Below are 24440 nucleotides of genomic sequence, written 5' to 3'. Positions count from 1 at the left end.
GCCAGTGCTCTCTCTGTGCGCTCTCTCTGTGCCAGGACGCTGAATGGTGGAGGTGGACTGTGCAGAGCTCCAGAGAACACCGCTGGACTGCGGTACACCTTCCCCAGACCCTGCGACCTACCTATTACTTAATTTGTGAGTTATGCCATTAAATAAATATCCTTTTAACTACGTGGAGTGACCAAAATAATTTCACCAATAGGTTTGTTCCTGAGTCAGCCTATGACAAGTCTTCAAAGCAGATATTTGGAAAGAGGTTTCACAAGAGGCTGGATTGTGCAGCTTCTCAGGGCTAGCTAGCTACCAGGGAGCCCAGGAGACTTCCAGGAGGGCTCACCCTGTCACTTAGGACTGCCTGGCTTTTGCCCAGAACTTGCTGATAGAGGCTTTCTGTTACCAGTCCCTAATGTGAAGAATAAGCCTGTGTTTGGAAATCTGCAAGAGAGACCCAGACCCAACCAGACTGGCCTGGATCAACCCAAGAGGCAAGCTCCATTCCTTGAGACACTCAAGGAGGTGATGGGACTGAGGGCCAAAAGGCCTTCTAGCACTGAGCTTGAGGAACAGGCTGGTCCCTGGTTGGTTAGAGGTGTGTGCTGAACATCTTCTCTGGAAAGTTGGTGCTTTCTGATTCTGTCTCAAAGATGGAAGCCTGGGCAGCATGCGCTCTCTAATGGTTCTGACGACTTCTGTACCTCAGTGGTCACTTGTCTTCTGCAGTGGCAAAGCTAAGGTGTTAGATTCTGTCAGACTTGGATATGTTCAAGTTTCATAGAATTTAGAATGGATCAAGTGGTAAATAATATACTGGGATTCTGTTGTTCCCAAGGTGATGATGAGCGCATCTTTCTTCTTTCTAACTAGTGAAAGTGCCTCAGCTTTCACTAGTTAGTGTTTATTTATTATTAATAAATTATTATAAATTCTTCAAATTTATGTTTACTTTTTCAATTTTTGATATTTTTAGAAGTTTCTCATTAATTTTTCTTTTTTCGGGGGCTGGAGAGATGGCTCATCAGTGAAGAGCACTAGCTGCTCTTCCAGAGGATCTGGGTTCAATTCCCAGCAACCACATAACAGCTCACAACTGTCTGTAACTCCAGTCTCAGGGGACCCGACACCCTCTTCTGGCCTCCTCCAGGTACAAATGTTGTGCACAGTCATAACATGCAGGCACCACTCATACATGTAAATAAATAAATAAATTACCCCCAACTCAGTTAAATTACAATATTTTATGTCTATGTGTTTTGCCTGCATGTGTGTATGTGCACCAAGTGTGTGCCTGGTGCGGGTGGATCCAGAAGAGGGCATGGTATCCCCTGGAGCTGTAGTTACAGGTGGTTGTGAGCTGCACTGTGGGTGCTGGGAACTGAACCTAGGTCCTCTGCAAGAGCAGCCAGTGCTCTTAACCACTGAGCCATCTTTCCATCTCCACAGTTTAACATTCTGTTTCTAACATAAAGCTTCTCTACCCATAAGTAAATGACTTACTATCCCTAAACTTGGGGGAAAGTCAAACCTCATTAATACCTTAACAAATTCATCTTTGTTTTTGTTTTGTTTTGTTTGAGATGGGATTTCTCCGTGTAGTCCTGACTGTCCTGGAAATCATTCTGCAGACCAGGCTGATCTCGAACTCACAGAAATCTGCCTGCCTCTGCCTCCCAAGTGCTGGGATGAAAGGTGTGTGCTACCATCACCTGGCTTAGCAAACACATCTTAAAAGCAGCCGAAAGTTATCAATTCATATTTTTCAGTTTGGCAAAAATAAGCAAGAATTCCCTGAAGAGACCAAGCATTGACTGCCCAAGCTCCTCTGGAAGGGAGGACATGGGTCCTCTGCAGTGTATCGTAGTAAACCACCAACAGATAGCAGTGTGAATCCTGATGTGCTCTTTGGAGATGGAGAGCTAGATGCAACCCTGTGTCCAGCATGGTGACACAGATGAGCTGTAGAGAACCATTTCATGAAAGAGAGCAGATTATACTGCTATGATCAGCATTGGTGCATCTGAGGCTAGCTGCTATGATCAGCACTGGTGCATGTGTGGCTAGCTGCTGTGATCAGCACTGGTGCATCTGTGGCTAGCTGCTGTGATCAGCATTGGTGCATCTGTGGCTAGCTGCTGTGATCAGTGTTGGTACATCTGTGGCTAGCTGCTGTGATCAGTGTTGGTACATCTGTGGCTAGCTGCTGTGATCAGCTTTGGTACATCTGTGGCTAGCTGCTGTGATCAGCACTGGTGCATCTGTGGCTAGCTGCTGTGATCAGCACTGGTGCAACTGTGGCTCATGATGGTGAACTAGTGAGCCATGTTGTAGAGAAATGCATCAGCTATGATTGCATGCATAGGAGACTCGGAAGCGTGGGCACTGACAGGTGCATTCTGGGTGCAGTGTGAAATGAGACAGGCGCTGTGGTCTGGATGTAGCTGACTGTGAACCCAAGGGTCTGTGTGTCAGGCCGTTAGTCCCCAGTGTGGGACTCAGTTTACTTGAAGCTCTTACTTAGGGCTTCTCTTCTGAGGCAGTGTTGCTGTGGACCTTTGGGGTCCACTGGACGATCTCTTCCAGGAACCCTTAAATATGTCAAAATCCACAGATGCCTGAGTGTCTGATGTAAATTTAAAAAATTATCTCTCTCTCTTTCTGTGTGTGTTTGTGTGTATGTGTGTGTGTGTGTGTGTGTGTGTGTGTGTGTGTGTATGTGTTTGAGTGTTTGTGCATGACCCATGGTACATGTGGAGGTTAGAGGACACTTGCTGTGGTCAGTTCTCTCTTTCCATGATGTGGGACCAGGAGGTCAAACCTGTGTTGTCAGGCACGGTATCCGGCACCTTTATGTACTGAGTGCTCTCACTGGCCCCCAAGGCCCTGATATAAAATGGCGTGACATTTGCCGATAACCAGCACACATCCTCTCAACATCTTGCTTGTAATTCCTAATACAATATAGAAGCTGAATAGCTGGGATACTGTGGTATATGGGGGGGGGGTAACAACAAGGAAAATGTGTGTGCTTTGTTTTTAATATTAATATCATTCTAGCCAAGGCTGGTTGAATGCATGGTGTACAACTTGCGCTTGGAGTGGCTCAGAGTGTGTGCAACCATCAAGTCTGTCAGCGTAAGTCACTCTGGCCTCTGAGCACGGTCTTCAGACTGCAGTGGAGATGGCACTGGCTCCTGGGGAGTGACTGCTAAGCAGTGTTTTCTGTCATGTCTGCAGGTGGGCAGAGCCAAGGACCTGGCGGCGGCTGCTCTTGTCCTCTGGTATTTGCTCCTAGGAGTTTCTATGTAGTATTCAAGAAAGAAGTGAGGCAGGCTGGCAGAGCTGTGGTTGTGCCTAGGGTGTGGAGACCTGGGTTCAGCCCCTCACACTGGAGCAAAGAAGGGAAGTGTTGATAGGGTCCATAGTTCTTGAGGACAGAGGCGGGTCTGGGCCTGTGACTGTGTGTGTTCTGAACCGCTCTGTTTCAGCTGACTAGAAAGCCAGAAATGAAGCAGTGCTGGTCACCAAGCCATGCCTGGCATGGTGGTGGCTACCCCATTTGCAGCAAGTGCAGAGGGCAAGGAGCAGGCCGGGCACACTGGCTATTCTGGAGTCGGAGGCCTCCCAGGACGTGGCTTTGCAGTTCTGGCTTGGGAAGTGGAGCTAACATGTTCCGCTTCCTATGTGGTGCTGTCAGGTCTGGCTGGGCAGGTAAACTCGCTTAACCTCTGCAGAACACGTCTCACCCCATGCTGGGGAGGAGGCAGAGTGAAGCTGAGTCACCTTGCAATGTGTCTCACCCTTGTGTGGCCAAGGCTGCCCTGGGAGGCAGCTGGCTGGCAGGTCTGTTTGCAGCTGGGCCACAGTGCTTCTTTGTCCCGCGGCTTGGCCTTTCTGTGAGCCTGGTCCCAGACCTTGGCCACAGCAGTCCCAGCCTCTCACCACCTGGACGGATTGTTCCTCGTGGCCTTCATCGGCAGGATTGCGTTTGGTGCTTTTTTAGGGTGGAAGGTTTGGGCTGCAGCTGTGTCTACTTTGTGGTCCCCTGGGGCATATTGAAACCTGGGCAGTGCAGTTGGAGGCAGAGGGGCGGGCAGGGAGTCACCAGTTGACTTCTGGTCACAGCCCTGACTCCAGAAGAATGCTTCCCACCTCCATCCAGGATGGCCACCACCTCCCAATGAGGGCAAGGCTACTTCCAGGAGCATAGTCCTCCCTCCTCCTCCTTCCCCTCCTTCTTCTCTGCCTCCCTTCCCCTCCTTCCCCCTTCCTCTGGTCATGTAAAATAATAAAGTAATAAAGCTCTCCCTTGAGCTCCTTGGCTGAGATTAAATGCTTTTCCTCCAGGTCAGCCCCTCTCTGGGTTTCCTCCAAGCTCTGTGAGGAGACCAAAGGAGGTTGAGTAATGGTTGAGCTCTGGCTGTGGGTCTGTTATGATTGGACTTTGTGGGGGCAGGTCACAGATGCCTCTATCCTCTCATGCCTCTGTGGCTTCCCACCACCCGAGACGCCGTGTTCTCTGCCCTCAGAACTAAAATGACCCTGTAGGAGCTCTGAGAAGGCTGGCCTGCTGTGGGGCTCCATGCCTTTGTTGCTGTGGTCTGGCTGGAGAATGGCATGGTTAGTCGTGGCCCCGTGACTCAGGTCCTCCCTGCTGGGTGTGCACCGGGCTGAGGAACCTGGTCCTCGGGGGTTGGCCCTTTGTGGGGTGAGCAGTCTCTGCCTGAGGAGTGTCAGATCCACACACAAATAGAACCTCGTGCACTGGTGTTCCTACTGGAACTTGCTCTACCCCTTCCATTAATGCCTGTCTAAGGAGATGAAGTCCCCTGGATAAGGGCCCACTGTCTTTTACTCCCATGAAGAGCTGAGTGGGATGCAACTGTCTGGACTCAGATGGAGTAGATTACTTTTTCTTCTTTGGGGGAGACTTCATATATGTATATACTTTTTCTTATGTGAGATATATTTCTATTTATTTATTTCAGTACTTACTTCAATTGAAATAAAATGTAACAAGCCACATCCCTTTCTCTATTCTCAAACAGTGCTTCATTGAGTGGTTTCTTGGCAGATGTGGTCTGATCCATTGCCAATGGGGGTGCCGACCAAGCTTTGAGCTCTCACTCTTCGATACAGACGTAAGCTAGGAAGGGCATCTGAGGCACATCTGCTTACCACTTGGTACTTGCAGCACAGGTACTTGGAGCAAACACAGAGTGGCATGAGAGGGGCCATTGCCAGAGTGTTTTCTAAGGCTGGGCTCTGACTTTGTCATTGGTGCCAATTCTAGCGTGGGCATAAGTCTAACTAACGGTTAGTTAGTGTCCTGGGTTAGCGCCATACCCAGTGTGATGGGGTGACAGGCAGTACTTACTGTTAGAGGCATCCTCTCTGAGGCTGGTACCAGGCTGCTGTGGACTGGTGGGTGTGAGTGGAAGCGGGTGGCGGGTCATGAACTGTGAAGGGATGCCTTTGTCTGCACTGGTGGAGAAGGAAGCCTTTTCTCAGGGGTAAGGTGGGATCTGAGGTGTGGAAGATGGTAGACTTTTGGATTAGTGGATCAAAGCCCAACACTTTGATGCTGGTTTTGTCTTCTGTCAAGTTAAACCTGAAGACTTGGGGATGTTTACCCATCTACCCATTCTCCTCTCTACCACCCATCTATCTACCCATCCATCCATCCATTGATTCACCCACTCATCATCCATCCATCCATTTCATGAGACTCAAGTGAGAACTGTGATTGGTGATTACTGATCTCTAGAAAAGAAGGCACAAGAATCCGAACTCTTCCCCAAGCTTCCTTAACCCGCCCAGCCCTCCCCAGGATAAATAGGGCAGGTAGGTGGATGGGTGGCCGAGTAAATGGATGGGTGGGTAGGCAGATGAATGAAATGGATGGGCTACTTTGACTTCTAGATGGGTGTGCTGGATGGTTTTCCGTCAACTTGACACAAGCTAAAGCCATCTGAGAGGAGGGAACCTCAATGAAGGAAATGCCTCCATAACATCTGGCTGTACACAGGTCTGGAAGGCATTTTCTCAATTAGTGATCAATGGGGGAGGGGCACAAAAGAAAAATAAATTGACGTTTTAAAGAAACCTGAGACTGACATAGAGCATGTGACCAAAGTTTCGTGTATCTGTTCAGATCCCTGAGAACTCAGGAAAGAACTTTCTGGCCCATTTAATGACAAGTTAGAAGCATTGATGCATGTTATTTTTTATTTTTTTAATTTTTAGTTTTGAAAAGTTACAACAGTTCTGTCCTGGTTCATGTGATTGGTTCCATACATATGTATCTAGGAGGTAGACAAGTGCTTGGACCCTACATAAGCACATCGGCGTGAAGGTGGGTGGGGGAGGCTTGCTTAGGCCTCTGCTTATGGACCTGCACCCTGGTGTCTCCGACCCTTCTCTGTAGCACTGATTCCAGCCTGAGTGTGGCAGGGACTGTGGTGATGGCAGTGAGGGTTCCCCTCCCTGCTCTGGTGTCAGTTCAGGGCTGGCCATGCTGTATCTGGGTTTTAATACTGTTTGGGGTGGGCGGGGATGCCAGTGTCGTTTTAACATTTTAACTTTGTGCATGAGCATTTTAGTGGTGTTCTGGTTTGCACATCCTCAGGATGTGTGTGGTGGTGAGGGTGACGGCAGTGCAAACGTTGGGGAGTCCGAGGTCAGTGGAAGAGTGTTTCCCATGCGGTCTCAGGACAGCACCCAGTGTTGTCTGCCCGCATGAGGGTGTGGGGAGCATTTGTCTGCACACAAAATGGCCATTGTGGGCTCTGTCAAATCCATCATAGACTCCCTGGAGCGTGGCTGGTTAGGTATTTCTGAAGGCTCTTTCAGCTCCAAGTTGGAGCAGCTTCTGTCTGTGGTGAGTTTCCAATGAAGCTCAGCAAACAGGTTTTTCCCAAGCAGATCAAATGGCACTTACTAAAAGTGTGACTGTGTATGCATACGTGTGTAGACATGCTTGCACAGTCTCCATAGCACATGCTGTAGGTTGTGTTGAAAAGAACCTTTCCCCGCCACTTGTTAAAACCATGTGCTAAATTAGTCTTTGGCAACCTCATTTCTGGAAATTGGACTCTGCCCAGAGGTGGGAGAGTTGGGGAAAGTTTGAAGCAAATTTATGTGGCTGTTTTCTGTGGTTAGCAGGATGGAAAAAACCGTAAAAATGAACTTCACATTTCACTGGTTTTCTTGGAACGCAAAAGTGGCTGACTTAGTCTCACATTTCAGACGTTCTCTTGAGCTGGAATATAGGTCTGTAGAAGAGGAGTGTGTGGGCGGCAGCTTGGAAGGGTTACACTTGGGACAAGATGGGCAAGCTACACTCCAGGCCTGCCCTGCATCCGGTTCTCTCTGTCTCCTCTGTCTTTCTGTCTGTCTGTCTCTCTGGCCATCCTGGGGACTGAACCTCTGACCACATGTGTGTTCGGTAATCCCTAGGCCGCTAAACTATGCTCTCAGTCCTGTGTCTACTTTTTGTTTTTAGACAGGGTCTTACTGAGTTACCCAGGCAGGTTTTCAATTTGTGATTCTCCTGCCTCCGCCTCCTGAGGAGCTGGGAGGGCAGGCCCTGGGCTGCCAGGCTTAGCTCCCCATTTCCACCAGAAGGCCTAAGTTCATTCATCTGACTTTACAGTTCTGAAAATTCTCTGAAAACCCATCATTCAAAATGCACCATACTTACATCACACTTTTTTTTTTTTTTTTTTTGAGACAGTGCCCTCTATAGTCCAGGCTAGTTACAGTCTCACTATATAGCTGAGGATAATCTTGAACTTCTTACCCTTTGCCTCTCCCTGAGTACTAGAATTACAGGTACGTGCCACTGTATTCATTTTGTAAAGTGCCGGGGCTTGAACTCATGTGCATTGGGCAAGCGCTCTGTCAGCTGAACTATGGACACAGCTCGGGAGGGGCCCTTACTCTGCGTGTGCATACTAAGTGTGGTTCACACACAATTCCACTGCACTCATGGTGACTTTGTGAGATAGTGACTGCTCCAGTTCTGTGTGCAGAGAGAGCCTGAGAGCTTAGGGAACTTGCTGAAGATCATGTAGGTAGTTCATGGTGACGCAAAGCTTCAGACATGACACAGCTGACAAACTGCCCCTTCATACTGAAACCTGGGGGCTGGAGAGGAGGCTCAGCAGTTAAGAGGACCCAGGTTCAGTTCTCCGCCCTCACGGTGGCTCACAACCCTCTGTAACTCCACCGTCTCCGGTGAGCTCTACATACAGTGCACACATATACATGCAGACAAAACACTGTACACATAAAACAAAATGAAAAAACCTTACTGCTTTTTTTTTCTTTATTTTTGGTAAAGCTAGGGATCACGCCAAAGGCCTGGCACGTGCCAGGTGAGCACTCTCCTACCCAGACACACGCTCATCCCTTCATTGCAGTCTTTTTTGTTGTGTGTGTTTATGCTGTGTGTGTGGTCTGCAGACAACTTTAGAAATGGTTCTTCCTTTCCACCTGCACATGGGGATTAAACTCACATCACAGGACTCGGAACATTGGTGACAAGCGGTTTTACCCATTGAGCCAACTTGCTGGCCCTCTATTGCGGTTTAAAAAATTATTTATCTTTGTGTGTGTGTGTGTGTGTGTGTGTGTGTGTGTGTGTGTGTGTGTGTGTGTGATGCATGTCTGTGTGTATGAGTGCAGGCACCATTGTGCCACTAGGGCTGTGTAGAAATTAGAGGACAACCCGCAGCATTGGACCTTGGGTCCCACCTGGGGCAGGTCTTTTGTTCACTGCTGGGTGCTTCAGGTTCTAGGGATTCCCCTGCCTCTGCCTCTCGCCTCCCCATAGGATGCTGGGGCTGCAGATGCATGCTAGCATGATGGCTTTGCGTAGGCACTGGGTCTGAACTCGGGTCCTGTGTGCGCACAGCAAGTGCTCTGCCCACGGAGCCGTCTCCCCAGACCTGTTGCAGCTGTAAAATGAGGATTTAGCATCTGGACACAGGAAGAGGCATCACGGCAGCAAAGATGTGTTAACCACTGTTTGGTTAATCAGGGGAACAACTGAGTTACTTGTAGCTAGAGTTTTCCTACCTGGCCCACAGTCAGGACAAATCTTTGTCTCCCGCCAGTCCCACAGCCGCTCAGACCCAACCAAGTAAACACAGAGACTTACATTGTTTACAAACTGTATGGCTGTGGCAGGCTTCTTGCTAACTGTTCTTATAGCTTAAATTAATCCATTTCCATAAATCTATACCTTGCCGCGTGGCTTGTGGCTTACCGGCATCTTCACATGCTGCTTGTCATGGCGGTGGCTGGCAGTGACTCCTTCCGCCTTCCTGTTCCTTCTTTTCTCCTCTCTGTTAGTCCCGCCTATACTTCCTGCCTAGCCACTGGCTAATCAGTATTTTATTTATTGACCAATCAGAGCAACACATTTGCCATACAGAACATTTCACAGCAGTTACTTGTTAATTAAACAGAATAGGATTAGAATCCTCTTGAAATGGGACTAACGTGTCAGTCAGTTAGAGATCTTGACATCACAGAAAGCTGAGAAGATGAGATTTTTCTGTGACATAAATTTGACTGTAAATAGTATGTTAATGGTGTCCAACTTTTTAGCTTCATCTGGGTCACACTGTCATCTAAAAAGTTTACACTCAAGGACTGCACAATTGAGTTATGAAAAGAAATTAAAAAAAAAAAAAAGCCTCATGGCCCTCAAGCGAGTTCACAGTTTTTGTCTTGGGTTGCATCCATAGGTGTCCTCAGCAGAACGTGCACCGGTTGGACACTCCAGAAAGATGTAATTAGGTATTTGATTCTAAGTCTAAGACATCAGAAAGCTGTGGTGCAGATGTCCACATTCTGCTGAGGCTCCCCAGAAGTGTCTGTGACCCTCATTCTCATTCTGGCTTTTGGAGGACGTTGTCTGCAGGGTGCAGGGTGTGGGAATGTGGCCTTCCCAGCTGGCGGTTCCCTCCTGTGTGTCTGTTCAGAGTCAGCTGAGCATCTCACTGTTGTGGGATCCAGTCCAGGAGGCTCTGAAGGCAGGAGCTGTGGGAGACTATTTGATTCCTGGTGGACCTGGCAGATGACCGGTCACAAAAGCTTGCCCTCATCCTCACAGGTGCCTTCCTAGCCACACTCACTAACTCGCCTCCTGTCCTTCTCTTTTGACCACCCTTCTACAGCACAGGCCCTGGATCGTCATGGTCTATGGAATGTGGGCCTGCTGGTGTGTTCTGGGGGCTCCCGGCGTGGCCATGGTCTTTCTCCACACCACCATCGCCTTCTGTGTGGCCCAGTTCCGGTCAATGCTCCTATCCTGGCTGTGTTCTCTCCTCCTGCTCTCCACCCTGAGGCTGCACAGTGTGGAGGAAGTTAAGGTAAGTGTCCCCCTCCTGCATACCTTACCACGGGGGCGGGGGGGGGGGAGGCGGGGAGGGGTGCACGGGAAAGCTTCTGATCCAGTAGATGTCTCTCCACTCTCAGAATAACAGTAGCCTCTCATGGGGCTCCGCCTAGTGGCCATCTAGGGTTATTGCACCATCTCATCTGCGTTCATCAGTCTTGGTTTTATGTCTGAGCCTGTGAGGTTATCCAGGGTTACCATTTCTCCCAGTTTGGATGTTAATGTTATGCGACCAGAGGGATAGAAACAGAGCCTTCCCTTCTCTTTATGCTTAAACCTGCCAAGACATTCAGATAGATGTCTTTATTCTTAGTGGATAGGATAGCTTATTAATTATCCATTCATATAGCTAGTCACAGAAGCACTTTGTACAGAAAGTGAAAACTGGGTGTTTTGCCTCAAGGTCACAGACCGAGCCTTGATGTGCCACGGGATGGCATCTTGACAGACACATTGTTTGTCGGTTGTGTGTTTGGTGGAGGTGGACATTGGGCAAGAGGCAGTCTGTATGGCTGTTGAGTGGTTAATTCTGTGTACAGCCTGCCCCGTCCCTGGTTCGGAATCTTGTATATACTGCCATGAAGTGTTTCTTTTGGTGCCAAGGGTTGGACCTAGGGTCCCAGATGTGCAAGGCATGTGCTCTACCGCCCAGCCACGCGGCAGCTCACGCTGCTTGCTTTGGTTGCCCGTGGGATTTCCTTGACACTGCTTTCTCCCATTGCCTCTCTCCTGGGGGAAGAAGCCATGGTCCGGGTTCCCCAGGCAGCTCCTGTGTCGGCCTGATGCCTCCTTGCCGCTCACTCACAGGCTGTCTCTGCTTGTTGCTTTTGCAGAGGAGGTGGTACCAGACAGAAAATGAATACTACCTGCTACAGTTCACGCTGACTGTGCGCTGCCTGTTCTACACTAGCTTCAGCCTGGAGCTCTGCCGGCAGCCTCCGCCTGCCCAGCGCGCCCCCTATTCCTTCCCGTGGTTGCTGGCCTATGTCTTCTATTACCCTGTCTTCCACAACGGGCCCATCCTCAACTTTCCGGAGTTCTTCAGACAGGTAGAGTCCTCTGGGGGACCCCAAGTGGGGCTGCATACTGAGTGTGGAGTTCACAAACAGTTTGGGAATAGTAAAAGACTTCTGAATGTACAACCCAAAATAATTCAGTCTAATGGGTAACGAATTGGTGGTGTTTCTGGCAGGGGTTACCCTTGTGCATTATCGTGAATGTGGGGTAGGAAATGGCAGAAGTGTGTTTAGGGCCATTTTAGATGTGACATCCTCCTACGCCATACCGCCTGGAAGACCTCGCTCAGATTCCAGGCTATCCTGTATTCTGAGTTGCAGGTTTTTAAGGAACAGAATGGTTTGATCATGGAAAACAAAGACTTGAATATCTTTGTGCATCATTCCTCGGGATGTGAGTACTGGGTTAGTGTCTTTAGATTGGATTGCGTTAGAATGTTTGACTTTAAATTTTTATTATTTGTGTGTGTGTGTGTGTGTCTCTCTCTCTCTCTCTGTGTGTGTGTGGAAATCAGAGGGCAGCTGTAGGAACTCTGTTCTCTACTGTCACCTTGAGGATCCGGGTGTTGAACTTAGTGTGTGAAGCCGTGTGCAAGCCCCTCCTCCCACTGAGCCAACTCACAGACCCAGGGTTCGATTTTAAAAGTTGCTGTTTGATTTGATGACTAGAATTTCCTAGCAAATCAGTAAATGAATTTTATAACAACTTCTGTAATGGCCCCAAAGACACTTCTGCAAGCCTATCTTGCCAGAGGAATTTTTACTCGAACCTGGGTGTGTAGACATAAAATAGACATATCAAGCTTTTATTGCTAACAAATCTTAAAGACATTTATTTTAAACAGTTATTTGGTATGCATGCAGTTTTCACCATTTATTAAAGACTAAAGCAAATCCGCATACTAATGAGATGGATTATTTAATTCACACAAAGAGTGAAGCCGTGGCCGAGCATTTGACAAGACATGGGGCATCTTCAGTGCTTACAGAGCTGATCAGTGTTTTGATTTTATCACTGCGAGTGTGAAGAAGGCTGCTTTGTGTCAGTAAGAAGCCCCACGGAGGGCTAAGACTTGGGGTGTTGGCTGTGCTCACCCATGCCGTCTCCCCACTTGCTGTAGATCTGAGCAGACACTTGCCTGGGCCTCTGAGTTCATCCAGGGCTAAGGGGGGCTGATGTGCAGGGGTGGTGGCCACTCGGTCCATTCCTGGCTGCTGTGAGGTTTGGATGACAGGGAAGGCAGGGGAGGAGGAAGCTGGACTCTGATGTTTCATGTGAAGAAGTGGGAAGAGCGGGAGGCCTGCCTTCCCTGCTCGTAGTTCAGCCTCTTGCTCACCGACTGCTCCTGAGGTGGCCTATGTGCCTTTTGTTGTTCTGGAGGCCGAGGTGAGAAATCCAATGGAGCTGAAGGACGTTCACAGGCTATGGGTGTTCTCGCTCTGCAGGCTCCTTCTCTGCACAGCAGCTTGTCCTAGAAGTCGGTCAAGCCATCTTTGTCCTTCTGTGTAGACATCTTCCCCACCCCCAGCTAACCTCCTGGGACATACTTAAGGGAGTTTAACCCATGTGTTAAACCTAAAACAATGGTTCCCAAGGGACATTGCCTCCACCAAAGCAGAGCCATCTTGAAGAAGAAAATATGTATAGACAGATATAAACATACATGTATACACAAAACATGCATGTAACACATGTACAACACACAGGCATACACAGCACATCCATGTACACACAGATGTATACACAACACATGGATGCACATGTTTACACATACAATGAATGCCTATACCCACATATAACACATGTGTATACATATATGTGTAGCATACCTGTGCATGCACACATACAGCACACACACATACATAAAGCATTGCATGCACTCATATAGCTCACACATGCACACATTCACATACAGTACACATATGTATGCACTCATATACAGCACACACATGCATGCACTCACATACAGCACACATGCATGCACTCACATACAGCACACACATGCATGCACTCACATACAGCACACATATGCATGTACTCATATACAGCACACACATTCATACACTCACATATGACACACACATGCATGCACACACATACATGCACATGTCTGGTAGCATGGTTTAGAGCACAGGACCAGAAGTATTGCTGTTTCTGTGACAATGTGAAAGATGCCTGGTGAGGGAAAAGGAAGGCTCTCAGGAACGACTTATTTCATCTTAAAAATTCCAGCGTCACATATTCATGCAGAAGTCTGTGTTTGCATTACAGAAACAGCAGCGTTCTAGACTTGTCGGTGGAGGCCTTTGCCCAGCAGACATCTGGTGTCTCGGGCACTCCGGCCGGGGCAGGCGTGCTCTATGGTTCCTCATACTTCAGACTGATTCCTTCGTATTGTTCTTGGGCCGTGAGGTGATTGTAGATCGGAATTTGAGATTGTGTCTTAGATACTGTGTAAAAGACGGTGGTTAGTGAGGCCGCTGACCCCGCGTGTGGTCCCCGGTCTGCAGCATCAGCACCATCAGGACTGAGATGTGGGCCCTCAGGCCCTACCGTAGGCCTGTGACTGACCCGGGCTTTGGGTTGGGCTCAATGCTGTGACTTTCCAGGTGCCTGAAGGGTGACTTGTGCTTCCGGGAGGCTGAGAACCACTGTCCTGCGTTTGTCTGAGGAGTGGGGTGAGGCGGTGCTGGCACAGGATTGGCCGACTCAGACCTTCCACATCCGGCCTCCTGCAATTTCCTTGACATTATGAACTTGGCTTCTTCCCAACTTTCCAGCCAATAACTTTTGAACTAAACCTCGGCCCCATCCCTCCCCCGGGATAGACAGTAATTCTTGGGGAAGTAGACTAAAGCCGCTCAGAGGAAAGAGTCTCCCCAACTGCGTCACATGCACGGGGAGCTTTGCCCACTGGGAGCTGCACTCTTGGGATGCAAAGCCATTCTTTGCATTTCTCATCTCCTCCTTTCTAGCTGCAGCCTCAGGGTCCAACAGGAACAATGGGAGCGAGCGTGTGGTCAGGTCCCATGCCAGGCCCTCAGGGGCAGATTTGAGGCTGTGGTTCACCCAAACCCTTAGCCGAGGACCGCCATTCCCTTGAGTAGGGAATGGGCAGGCTCACCCTGTAGGGGCTCAGGGTCCACTCGGATCTTTTTGTTTGTTTGTTTCTTGAGACAGGGTTTCTCTGTGTAACAGCCTTGGCTTTCTTGGAACTCACTCTGTAGACCAGGTTGTCCTTGAACTCACAGAGATCCGCCTGCCTCTGCCTCCTGAGTGCTGGGATTAAAGGCGTGCGCCACCACTACCTGATGTCTACTCGGGTTTTACTTATTTCTCTCTTATGCTTTCCAGTCACTGAGAGTAGGGACTTTGGAAAGGCAAATCAAAACCTTCCTCTATGGTCTGCCTATATTCATTAAAGCCATCCTAGAAAAATAAAATGCTCAGTAAGCCACAGGACAAAATAAATACTAAATAAAAAGCCAGGCAGAGTCTGGGGGAGGCGGCTTGGTGGACAGAGCACTTATTTTGCAAATGTGAGACCTGAGTTCAGATCCCCTGAGCCCACATAAAGCTAGACATGCAGTGCACACCTGTAGTGCCAGGACTTGGTGGGACCCCTGGAAGTCTGTGGGCCAGCTGGACTGGTGTACACAGTGAACAGGAGACCCCCATCTCAAGGTAGAAGGCAAGGACCAGCACCTGAGATTGTCTTCTAACCTCCATGAGTGCATCATGGCCTCTATGGTCCTGTACTCACAGGAACACACACCCGTGATACACATTATACACACAAAGAATAAGAAGCCATGTGATTTCTGCATTCGCTGAGGGAGCCTGTGGGTGCTCGCCTCCTCTGTAATGAGGTAATCTAGGAGGGAAAGACTGGGAAGAGGAGTTTGAACGATAATGGAAGAACTCAGGAGTGCTGTGAGAATGCGCAGGAGGAGGGCTTCACCACCAGGGGGCAGCAGCATCCCACATGGAAATGGACCCAGAAGGGACAAGCTGGATCTCCGTGGGAATCTCAAGTACTAAAATGAGAGTGGAACACCTCTGCAGGTTGCATCTGTTACTCCAATTTTTAGCACATACATTTATGTATGCATACGAGGGAAGTGTGGTGGAAAAGGTGTCCTCTTTACTCTACAGCATGTGAAATACTCACTCACCAAACAAGACATTTTACCTACTGCCCGGCCTCATTACCTTACCTCGAAGGCTGTTTCTGGCCAGTGGAGTGTCAGGAACCCAGGCTCCAGCTGCTTTCCTGCTGTATTTCTGGGGAGTTAAGATCCTGAACTGCTGTGAGGCAGAGTCCAGCAGGGCCTGGGTAAAGCAGGGTGACCTGCTGATTTGCTTTGCTGCAAAGTCTGGGGCCTCAGTCTTCCCTGAGCAGGCAGACTCTGCAGTGGGGACTGGATAGGGTGACAGGCAGGCTGAGTGGTGCTCCTTGGGACTTTCCTCACCAAGGGCCATGTTCCCTACCCATTGGAGACAATCAGTGTACAAATGGGACCCTTACTGTGGAGGCCAGCTCCGGGTTCAAATCTCTGTTTTGTTTTGGTGAGCTGTCTGCATTGTGCCTCAGTTACCTTTTCTGTGGGATGGGAAAGTCAGCAGAGCCAGGATTGTTGTGGGGAGCATGGAGCATGTGGTCCCGTGAGGCGATGAGGCTTGATGCTTGTATACTATCACACTCACTGCTGCTGTTATCGCGATTAGTCAAAAGCATGTGGCAAGTTCAGGGAAGATTAGGCTACAGCAGACTCTCCCCATCCCCACGTCCAGCTTGATGGGCACCGCAGCAGAGGAGTCTGAGTAGTGGCCATCCTTGGCCTCTGAAGAAGCCATTGTGCTGGGCTGTTGGAAGGGACCAGACAATCACTGTAGGGAGGGTGGGCCTGGCCGAGAGTGGCTCGCAGGGGCGGGACAGGAGATAGGGTGCCAGGCACCCTGTGACTTCTTTGGGGGACAAGGCCTGAGAATAGCATGAACAATTCTCCTTGTGGCAAGGCCCTGGAGAACCTGACCCGTTTTGGCAAAGCCAGTTTGCTGCGTAATTCTGGTCATGACCAGAGCATGTGTACTGCCTGTTCTCCCTGTCTTCTCTATACAAGCCACAGTGCTGGCTGCCTCTAGTTCCACTTTCTCAGATAAAGTAGCTATTACAAAAGGAAAACTTCCCCTAATGACACTCCTCTGGGCGAGCCAGAAGGGATGTTGTTAAAAATATACAGTGGATGGAGCTGGAGAGATGGCTCAGTGGTTAAGAGCATTGACTATTCTTCCAGAGGACCTGAGTTCAATTCCCAGCAACCACAGGGTGGCTCACAACCATCTATGATGAGATCTGGTGCCCTCCTGTGGCCCACAGGAACACATGCCGGCAGAATACTGTATATATGATAAATAAATAAATCTTTTAAACACACACAGACACACACACACACACACACACACACACACACACACACACTCATTCTCATGAGTGGACCTGGTTCAGCCCCTAAAGCCTTTGATGTTTTAAGAGCAGGATGTTGCCTTTTCAGTGCACCTTGTGACTAGCCTGAAAGAGTTCATGATAATATTACAAATATGCATAACTGTTCTGGAGAGAATGATTTTAAACACAAGAGTCGAGGAGAAATGCTAATAAATAGACAGTATCAGGAGTTAATGGGCACAGTCTAGGAACAGGGAAAGGAGCAGAATCATGGAGACCCACAATGCCCATTTCTGACGGCTGTGCCAGCACTGCAGGAGGTTGAGAGGAGGAGATGTGGGAACAAGGGATAAGCAGTGCCAGCGACCGAGAGTAAGTCTCCAAGCTATGCTGCCGATCGGGTGAGTGGGAAAGCCTGGAAGAGATGGACCAGCACAGAATGTAGAATAAATCCATCCAGCGTCGGCTGGTGAGTTGATTGTGAGACTCAGACCTTACCAGATGTAAATATTAACCACTAGAGACAAAACTCTCTTTCACTCTCCACGACGCTGTCACCGCAGATGCTGCCAGCTGGACACACTCTCCTGCCTGTAGCTGGGCACACTCTCCTGCCTGTAGCTGGGCACGCTCTCCTGCCTGTAGCTGGGCACGCTCTCCTGCCTGTAGCTGGGCACACTCTCCTGCCTGTAGCTGGGCACGCTCTCCTGCCTGTAGCTGGGCACGCTCTCCTGCCTGTAGCTGGGCACACTCTCCTGCCTGTAGCTGGGCACGCTCTCCTGCCTGTAGCTGGGCACGCTCTCCTGCCTGTAGCTGGGCACGCTCTCCTGCCTGTAGCTGGGCACGCTCTCCTGCCTGTAGCTGGGCACGCTCTCCTGCCTGTAGCTGGGCACGCTCTCCTGCCTGTAGCTGGGCACGCTCTCCTGCCTGTAGCTGGGAACACTCTCCTGCCTGTAGCTGGGCACACTCTCCTGCCTGTAGCTGGGCACGCTCTCCTGTTTGTAGCTGGGCACACTCTCCTGCCTGTAGCTGGGCACGCTCTCCTGCCTGTAGCTGGGCACGCTCTCCTGCCTGTAGCTGGGCACACTCTCCTGCCTGTAGCTGGGCACGCTCTCCTGCCTGTAGCTGGGCACACTCTCCTGCCTGTAGCTGGGCACATTCTCCTGCCTGTAGCTGGGCACACTCTCCTGCCTGTAGCTGGGCATGCTCTCCTGCCTGTAGCTGGGCACATTCTCCTGCCTGTAGCTGGGCACACTCTTCTGCCTGTAGCTGGGCACGCTCTCCTGCCTGTAGCTGGGCACGCTCTCCTGCCTGTAGCTGGGCACACTCTTCTGCCTGTAGCTGGGCACGCTCTCCTGCCTGTAGCTGGGCACGCTCTCCTGCCTGTAGCTGGGCACACTCTCCTGCCTGTAGCTGGACACACTCTCCTGCCTGTAGCTGGGCACGCTCTCCTGCCTGTAGCTGGGCACATTCTCCTGCCTGTAGCTGGGCAAGCTCTCCTGCCTGTAGCTGGGCATGCTCTCCTGCCTGTAGCTGGGCACACTCTCCTGCCTGTAGCTGGGCACGCTCTCCTGCCTGTACCTGGGCATACTCTCCTGCCTGTAGCTGGGCATGCTCTCCTGCCTGTAGCTGGACACACTCTCCTGCCTGTAGCTGGACACACTCTACTGCCTGTAGCTGGGCACATTCTCCTGCCTGTAGCTGTGCACACTCTCCTGCCTGTAGCTGGGCATGCTCTCCTGCCTGTAGCTGGACACACTCTCCTGCCTGTAGCTGGACACACTCTCCTGCCTGTAGGTGGGCACGCTCTCCTGCCTGTAGCTGGGCACATTCTCCTGCCTGTAGCTGGGCAAGCTCTCCTGCCTGTAGGTGGGCACACTGCCCCGCCTGTAGGTGTGCCTAGTTAGAAGACTTCATCCTGTGCTTCTAACGTTAGAGTATGGATCAAGTAGGTAATGGCCACCGGAGGGAAAGTTGGGGGACGCAAGGGGAATGAGGTAAAGGGGCAAACTGCCAATTATTGTAGATATTATTGGAACTTAAGGAAAGAAATTTGATTGTAAAACTGTTCATGCAAACCATTGAAACTGTGTAAACAAAAATGGCCCAGGCTATCCGGGGCCACTTGTTTGAAACAGGTGGTCACAGGTTCTTCATTGCATCAACTTCACACATCTGTCCCAGGTCATCGGACCCATCTGGAATTAGACTTCCAGCAATAGGAGTTGATGTCTCAGAAGTGCTGGGTCTGGAGACCACATGTTGACACCGACTATAGAGAAGATGGAGTCAGCTCTAGAGCTTCTCATTCATGTAACTTCACACCCGAGAGAGACTTGTTACCACCTCACAGAGAGTGGACGGAGTAAAGACATGTTGGAAGCAGGCTGGGTGGACGGGGTAAAGACAGTAGTGTTGGGACTGGTGCTGGAGCTCAGTTGTTAGGGTGATTACTTAGCAGGCATGAGGCCCTGGAATCCCAGCCTGGGAGGTAGAGACACGATGATCAGAAGCTCAAGATCAAGACCGGGGAGACAGTAGGTAATGTGTTTACCGTGTAAGATGGGGGCCTGGGTTTGAATCTGCACAGCACACAGGAAAGCTGGGTATGCCAGGGACCCTGTACCACCCCAGTGCCTGGGGAGGACAGGTACAGCTGGGGTGCTTGCTGGAGCTGTGTAGCCTAAAGAGCGGCCCGGGGTAGTGAGAGGCTCTGATTCAAAGAAATAAGGTAAACAGTAATACAGGAAGACGTTTGTCTATGGCTCCATGGGTGCACATATGCACACACACACACACACACACAGAGGCACACACAGACACACACACACCCAGGCACGCACACAGACACAGAGACACAGACACACACACAGAGACAGACACACAGACACACACACACATACACAGACATACAGACATACATACAGACACACAGACACACAGACACAATTCAAGGCCAACCTTGGCTACACAGTGAATTTTGAAAAAAGAAAAAAAAAAAAAAAGACACGACCTTGTCAGAGCGTCTGGCGCATCTGAGGGCCTCGAGGCTCTGGCTGTCTAGACCACGTGTGGTTTGTGGCAGCAGTGTGAGCTGCCGGCTTGGTGGTCATCCTGGGAGAGAGCCACGTACATCTCTGGCCTTGGTGGTCATCCTGGGAGAGAGCCATGTACATCTCTGGCCTTGGTGGTCATCCTGGGAGAGAGCCACGTACATCTCTGGCCTTGCTGTGGTGGCTGGGCTGTGGCCACCAGCTGGGCCTGAGTAAGAAGAGTTTCATGGAGAGTAGGGTAGGGACCTGGATGATGCGGAGAAGCCGCCCTGACTGGGAAGGGACAGGCTGAGGTACATGTGCCCCTGCAGAGGGGCTGACGAGGCGACTGGCCCCGGGAAAGGCCTTTGCTGCTTTCAGGTGCGTGCATGACTCCTGCGCACAGTCAAGCCTCTCATCTCTGACAACTGCCATCCCCAGTCTCCGGAGAAAGGCGACGTTCCCTTTTATGCAATTTGCATGAGATGAGATTTTAAATCGTAATGCGTTTTAAAATACAGTTGGCAGACGACTTAATGTGTGTTTCTCAGCGGAGTCTGAGCTTGAAATTCCCACCCTGGCAGTTTCCGGTGATCTTAAGGTCGACAGTGCCTCAGACGGATGCTTTCTGTGCAGCTCTGAGGAAGAGCGCTGTGCAGCAGCAGCCTGTCCCTCCTGCCGCGAGACCAGGGAGGAATGACTTTGGATAGAAGAGACTCCATTACATTCAAGTGTAAATGGACTGTCAGGATGCACAGCCTTCCAGAAAGGCAAATGACTACTCATGTGTGTGTGTGTGTGTGTGTGCATGTGTGTGTGTGCACACATGTGTGTGTGTCTGTGAGTTTGAGCATATGTGTGCATGTGTGTGTGCGCATGTGTGTGTGCGTGTGTGTGTTCATAAGTACATATGTGCAGGAGCCATTAATATTTTTTTTAAGCAGGGTCTCTCCTCAGCAGCTTGCCATGTAGGCTAGGCTGATTACAAGTGTATATTACTGTGCCTGACTTTTATGTGGGTTCTGGACCATACATGGGTCCTCCTGTTTATTGGACAAGACTTTTACCCACCTAGCCATCTCCCCAGCCCCGACACCCCTCCCTCTTTCCTTTTTTAGGTTAGAGTGAATTGACAGAGGAGTTGGGTGAGGACCCTTCTCCTGTGTGCGCCTGTGTACTTAAGGAATCTGCATTTCTGTGGCTCCACGCGTGGAGGCACATCCATCAGAAGGAGCGCTACAGGAGACGCTCTGTCCCTCCTGGCAGCAGTGGCACAGACGTATTCCTCAGAAAAGCAGTTTTAGGGAAGGTTTAGTTAGGTTCCTGGGAGGTAGGTGGGTTGTTCTCAGGAAGCCTGGGTGGACTGCATGCTTTCGGTTCATCACAGGTGTCTGTGTTGTTTTTTGGTTCATCACAGGTGTCTGTGCTGTTTTGAACTGCCTGTGGTTTGGGGACACCCAGGAGGCCTCCACGTGGGCCTTTTGCTGAGAGGCACACTGAATTTATACCATTGCCCACCTAATGTCTCTCTGTTCACCAGGTTGGACCTGGCACCCAGATGCAGGCTGGGTTTCTGGGGACCTTGGCTGCAGGCCGTGTGCTCAGCACCTGTTCAAAGGTGGACAGATTCGGCTGTGTGAGAATTGTTATCCGCCAGCATAGCTCCTGAGGCTGTTAGCACTTTCACCCAGACGGCTTGCTTCTGTGTCACAGTGAGGTGACCCCACAGTGAGGTGACCCCTCAGCGAGGTGACCCCAAGTTGGTGACCCCACAGCTTCGTCACCGTGGTAGAGGAGTTTTCTGATGGCCTCACCCACACACTGATTATAATTTAAATGTCTGAAATGCTGCAAAATTCCAATGGCTTTTGACCAGAGTCTGGAGTACTCGGGTGGTATATGGTCTGGGGATATTCAGAACCCCAAGGTCTGAAGCGCTTGGATCAGATAATGGATGCTCAGGATATCCACCTTCTGTGTGTCTGCCCATAGACAATGGAGACACCTACCTGACATTTGATGTAGGCTCTGCTGTGACACCACCCTTGTTCTGGGGATTCTTGAGGAAAGAAGGCGAATCCACACCCAGAGGCTGTGTAGCTCCTAGTGACAACTGCTAACACTCTAAATGTGTGGGTGCTGGACTTAGTATTCACACTTCAAATGTGGGGGTGCTGGACTTAGTACTCACACTTTAAATGTGTGGGTCCTGGGCTTAGTACTCACACTTCAAATGTGGGGGTGCTGGACTTAGTATTCACACTTCAAATGTGGGGGTGCTGGACTTAGTACTCACACTTCAAATGTGGGGGTGCTGGATTTAGTACTCGCATCTCACCACTACCATCTTAATTTTCTCTTTATTTTGAGGAGACCAAGACCCAGGGGGTTGAGTAACTTCTCAGGATCATGCAGCTGTGTGGCTGCTGCTAGAATCCAGTCTATTACTGCTAAGTGAGACACTTGTCTCCTCTGAGTATTTACTCTTTTTTTTAAGGTAGCCTGACAGACATCGTTAATTCTTTCACATCACTCCCACTCCATCCCTGGCTGCCCTCTCCTGTATCTAGTGTTGCCTCAGCCTAATAGCTCAGGCATGAGTATGGTGGTAAGTGGGTGGCCAGGACCCAAAGAGAGGCAATTTCAAGGGGCAGAGCACCTGAAATCCTGGCCCAGCCTGGGCTGTCTCAGGTCAGGGCTGGGTTAGAAGGACGCAGACTTTGGCATTGTTCTTGGCTGTAGGTACCATGTTGGCACACCTGTTCTTGTTCTGGGGCAGTTTCCCAACTGGAGTGTTACTTTCTTACCCAGGAAAACCGCGTGTCCTTAAGGCAAACAAACTCCCGTGCCCTGTCAGTAGAAACGGCAATGATAATTTGTGCAAACCTTACCGGAAACACCACAGGAGAGACGTTCTGCGTGGCTTGGGACCGAGCACCGTCTAACGCCCCCTTCTCTGTCGTCTCCTCTTCAGATGCAGCACCCAGAGCTCAGCTCTCCGAAGCACAGCCTTTGCCTGCTAGCCAAGGGCCTGGGCCGCCTGCTCTGCTGGTGGTGGCTGGCTGAACTGATGGTCCACCTCATGTACATGCATGCCCTCTACAGCAGCATTCCCCTCCTGGAGAGCGTTTCCTGCTGGACCTTAGGTAATTGTGGGAACGGCCATCAGCAGGACCAGAAAGAGCACTTAGCTTTGGAGAGACGGTGTCCTGTGGGTGTTTGGGTTGCCGTGACCCAGAGCCAACATGCTTTATTTTTTAATCTTATTCCTCTTGTGACCGAGGTTTTACATGTGTGGGCTGCTTGGTGTAATTGATGGAGGGAGGGCTGTTGCTGGAGGGCTTCTCTCCAGGTTCCCCCAGCCCCGCAGTCCCACAATCCACATATAAAATAATCACTCAGACGCTTATATCACTTATAAACTGTATGGCTGTGGCAAGCTTCTTGCTAACTGTTCTTTTATCTTAAATTAACCCATTTTTATCAATTTATACCTTGCCACGTGGCTGGTGGCTTCCCAGCGTCTTCACATGCTGCTTGTCCTGGCGGTTGCTGCAGTGTCTCTCTCTCAGCCTTCTGCTTCCCAGAATTCTCCTCTCTCCTTGTCCCACCTACTTCCTGCCTGGCAACCTACTTCCTGCCTGGTCACTGGCCATCAGTGTTTTATTTATATAGAACAATATCCACAGCACTTCCCCTTTTTCTTCTTTTTTTAAAAAGGAAGGTTTTAACTTTAACATGGTAAAATTACATATAACAAAACAATTACCGAGCAAGAATTATAGTTACAATATTAAAGAAGATGTCCTATCTATCTTATATTTGTGAGTTTAAGGTTTTATATCTAACTTATCTTTTATCATAACTGAGGAAATTACAACTATCTAGTTTTCAACCACATCAAAGACCTGAGAAGGAACATAATGGTACCTGAGAAATGGTAGATGGATGCAAGCAACTTTCGGGAATCTTGCAAAAGTAGACCAAGACAGCTGGCAGCCTGGACAGTCACCTAATGTTTCTCAGCATTGTTGGTGCATTCAAATTGGCTACAGGCCTAGAGTATCTGACAGACCATTTTTAGAAGCAGGAATTCTGAGAGACCATCTTACCCTGTCTTGGCAGAGTACAGTGGTCGCTTTCCTTGTGTCCTGCTTGTCCAGAAAGGACAGCATTATATTTGTACTGTCAGCCATCAAGGCAAGGGCAGTTCTTTGCCCAGTAGGCCATTTTGTGCCAAAAAGACAAACTTCCAAAGGGAAATGTCTTAGAAGCCCAACATTCTCTCGGGATCAATTGGTGCAGCCAGGAGCAATTGTGTCTCACGTCAACAGAATTTTAAATTATTTAAATGCCATATTCTCTAGGTCTATGAAGTGTTTGAAGATTACCTATCTATCTGAAATATATCTATGCATACCTAGAAGACTTAACTAACATGGCTACAAATATGATTATCATAGATGACTAATTATTAATCTATTTTTTAATTATCCATTACAATTTAAAATGAGTTACATAAACACAACACCTCAAACAA

The 24440-nt window shown here is 49.7% G+C and overlaps 1 protein-coding gene across 1 annotated transcript in view; it reads left to right on the top strand.

The window, feature by feature from the left end:
• Positions 1-24440, top strand: part of Hhat (hedgehog acyltransferase) — a 275044-nt gene that overhangs the window by 34875 nt on the left and 215729 nt on the right. Inside the window, exons 5-7 of the mRNA XM_006988143.4 lie at positions 10182-10376; positions 11236-11451; positions 22875-23046. Of these exons, the coding sequence (XP_006988205.3) occupies positions 10182-10376; positions 11236-11451; positions 22875-23046 (583 nt within the window). The remainder of the gene's footprint in view (positions 1-10181; positions 10377-11235; positions 11452-22874; positions 23047-24440) is intronic.

The sequence above is a fragment of the Peromyscus maniculatus genome, chromosome 11, assembly GCF_049852395.1.
Source record: "Peromyscus maniculatus bairdii isolate BWxNUB_F1_BW_parent chromosome 11, HU_Pman_BW_mat_3.1, whole genome shotgun sequence".
NCBI classification, from domain to species: domain Eukaryota; kingdom Metazoa; phylum Chordata; class Mammalia; order Rodentia; family Cricetidae; genus Peromyscus; species Peromyscus maniculatus.
This window is presented reverse-complemented; position numbering and strand designations above follow the sequence as displayed.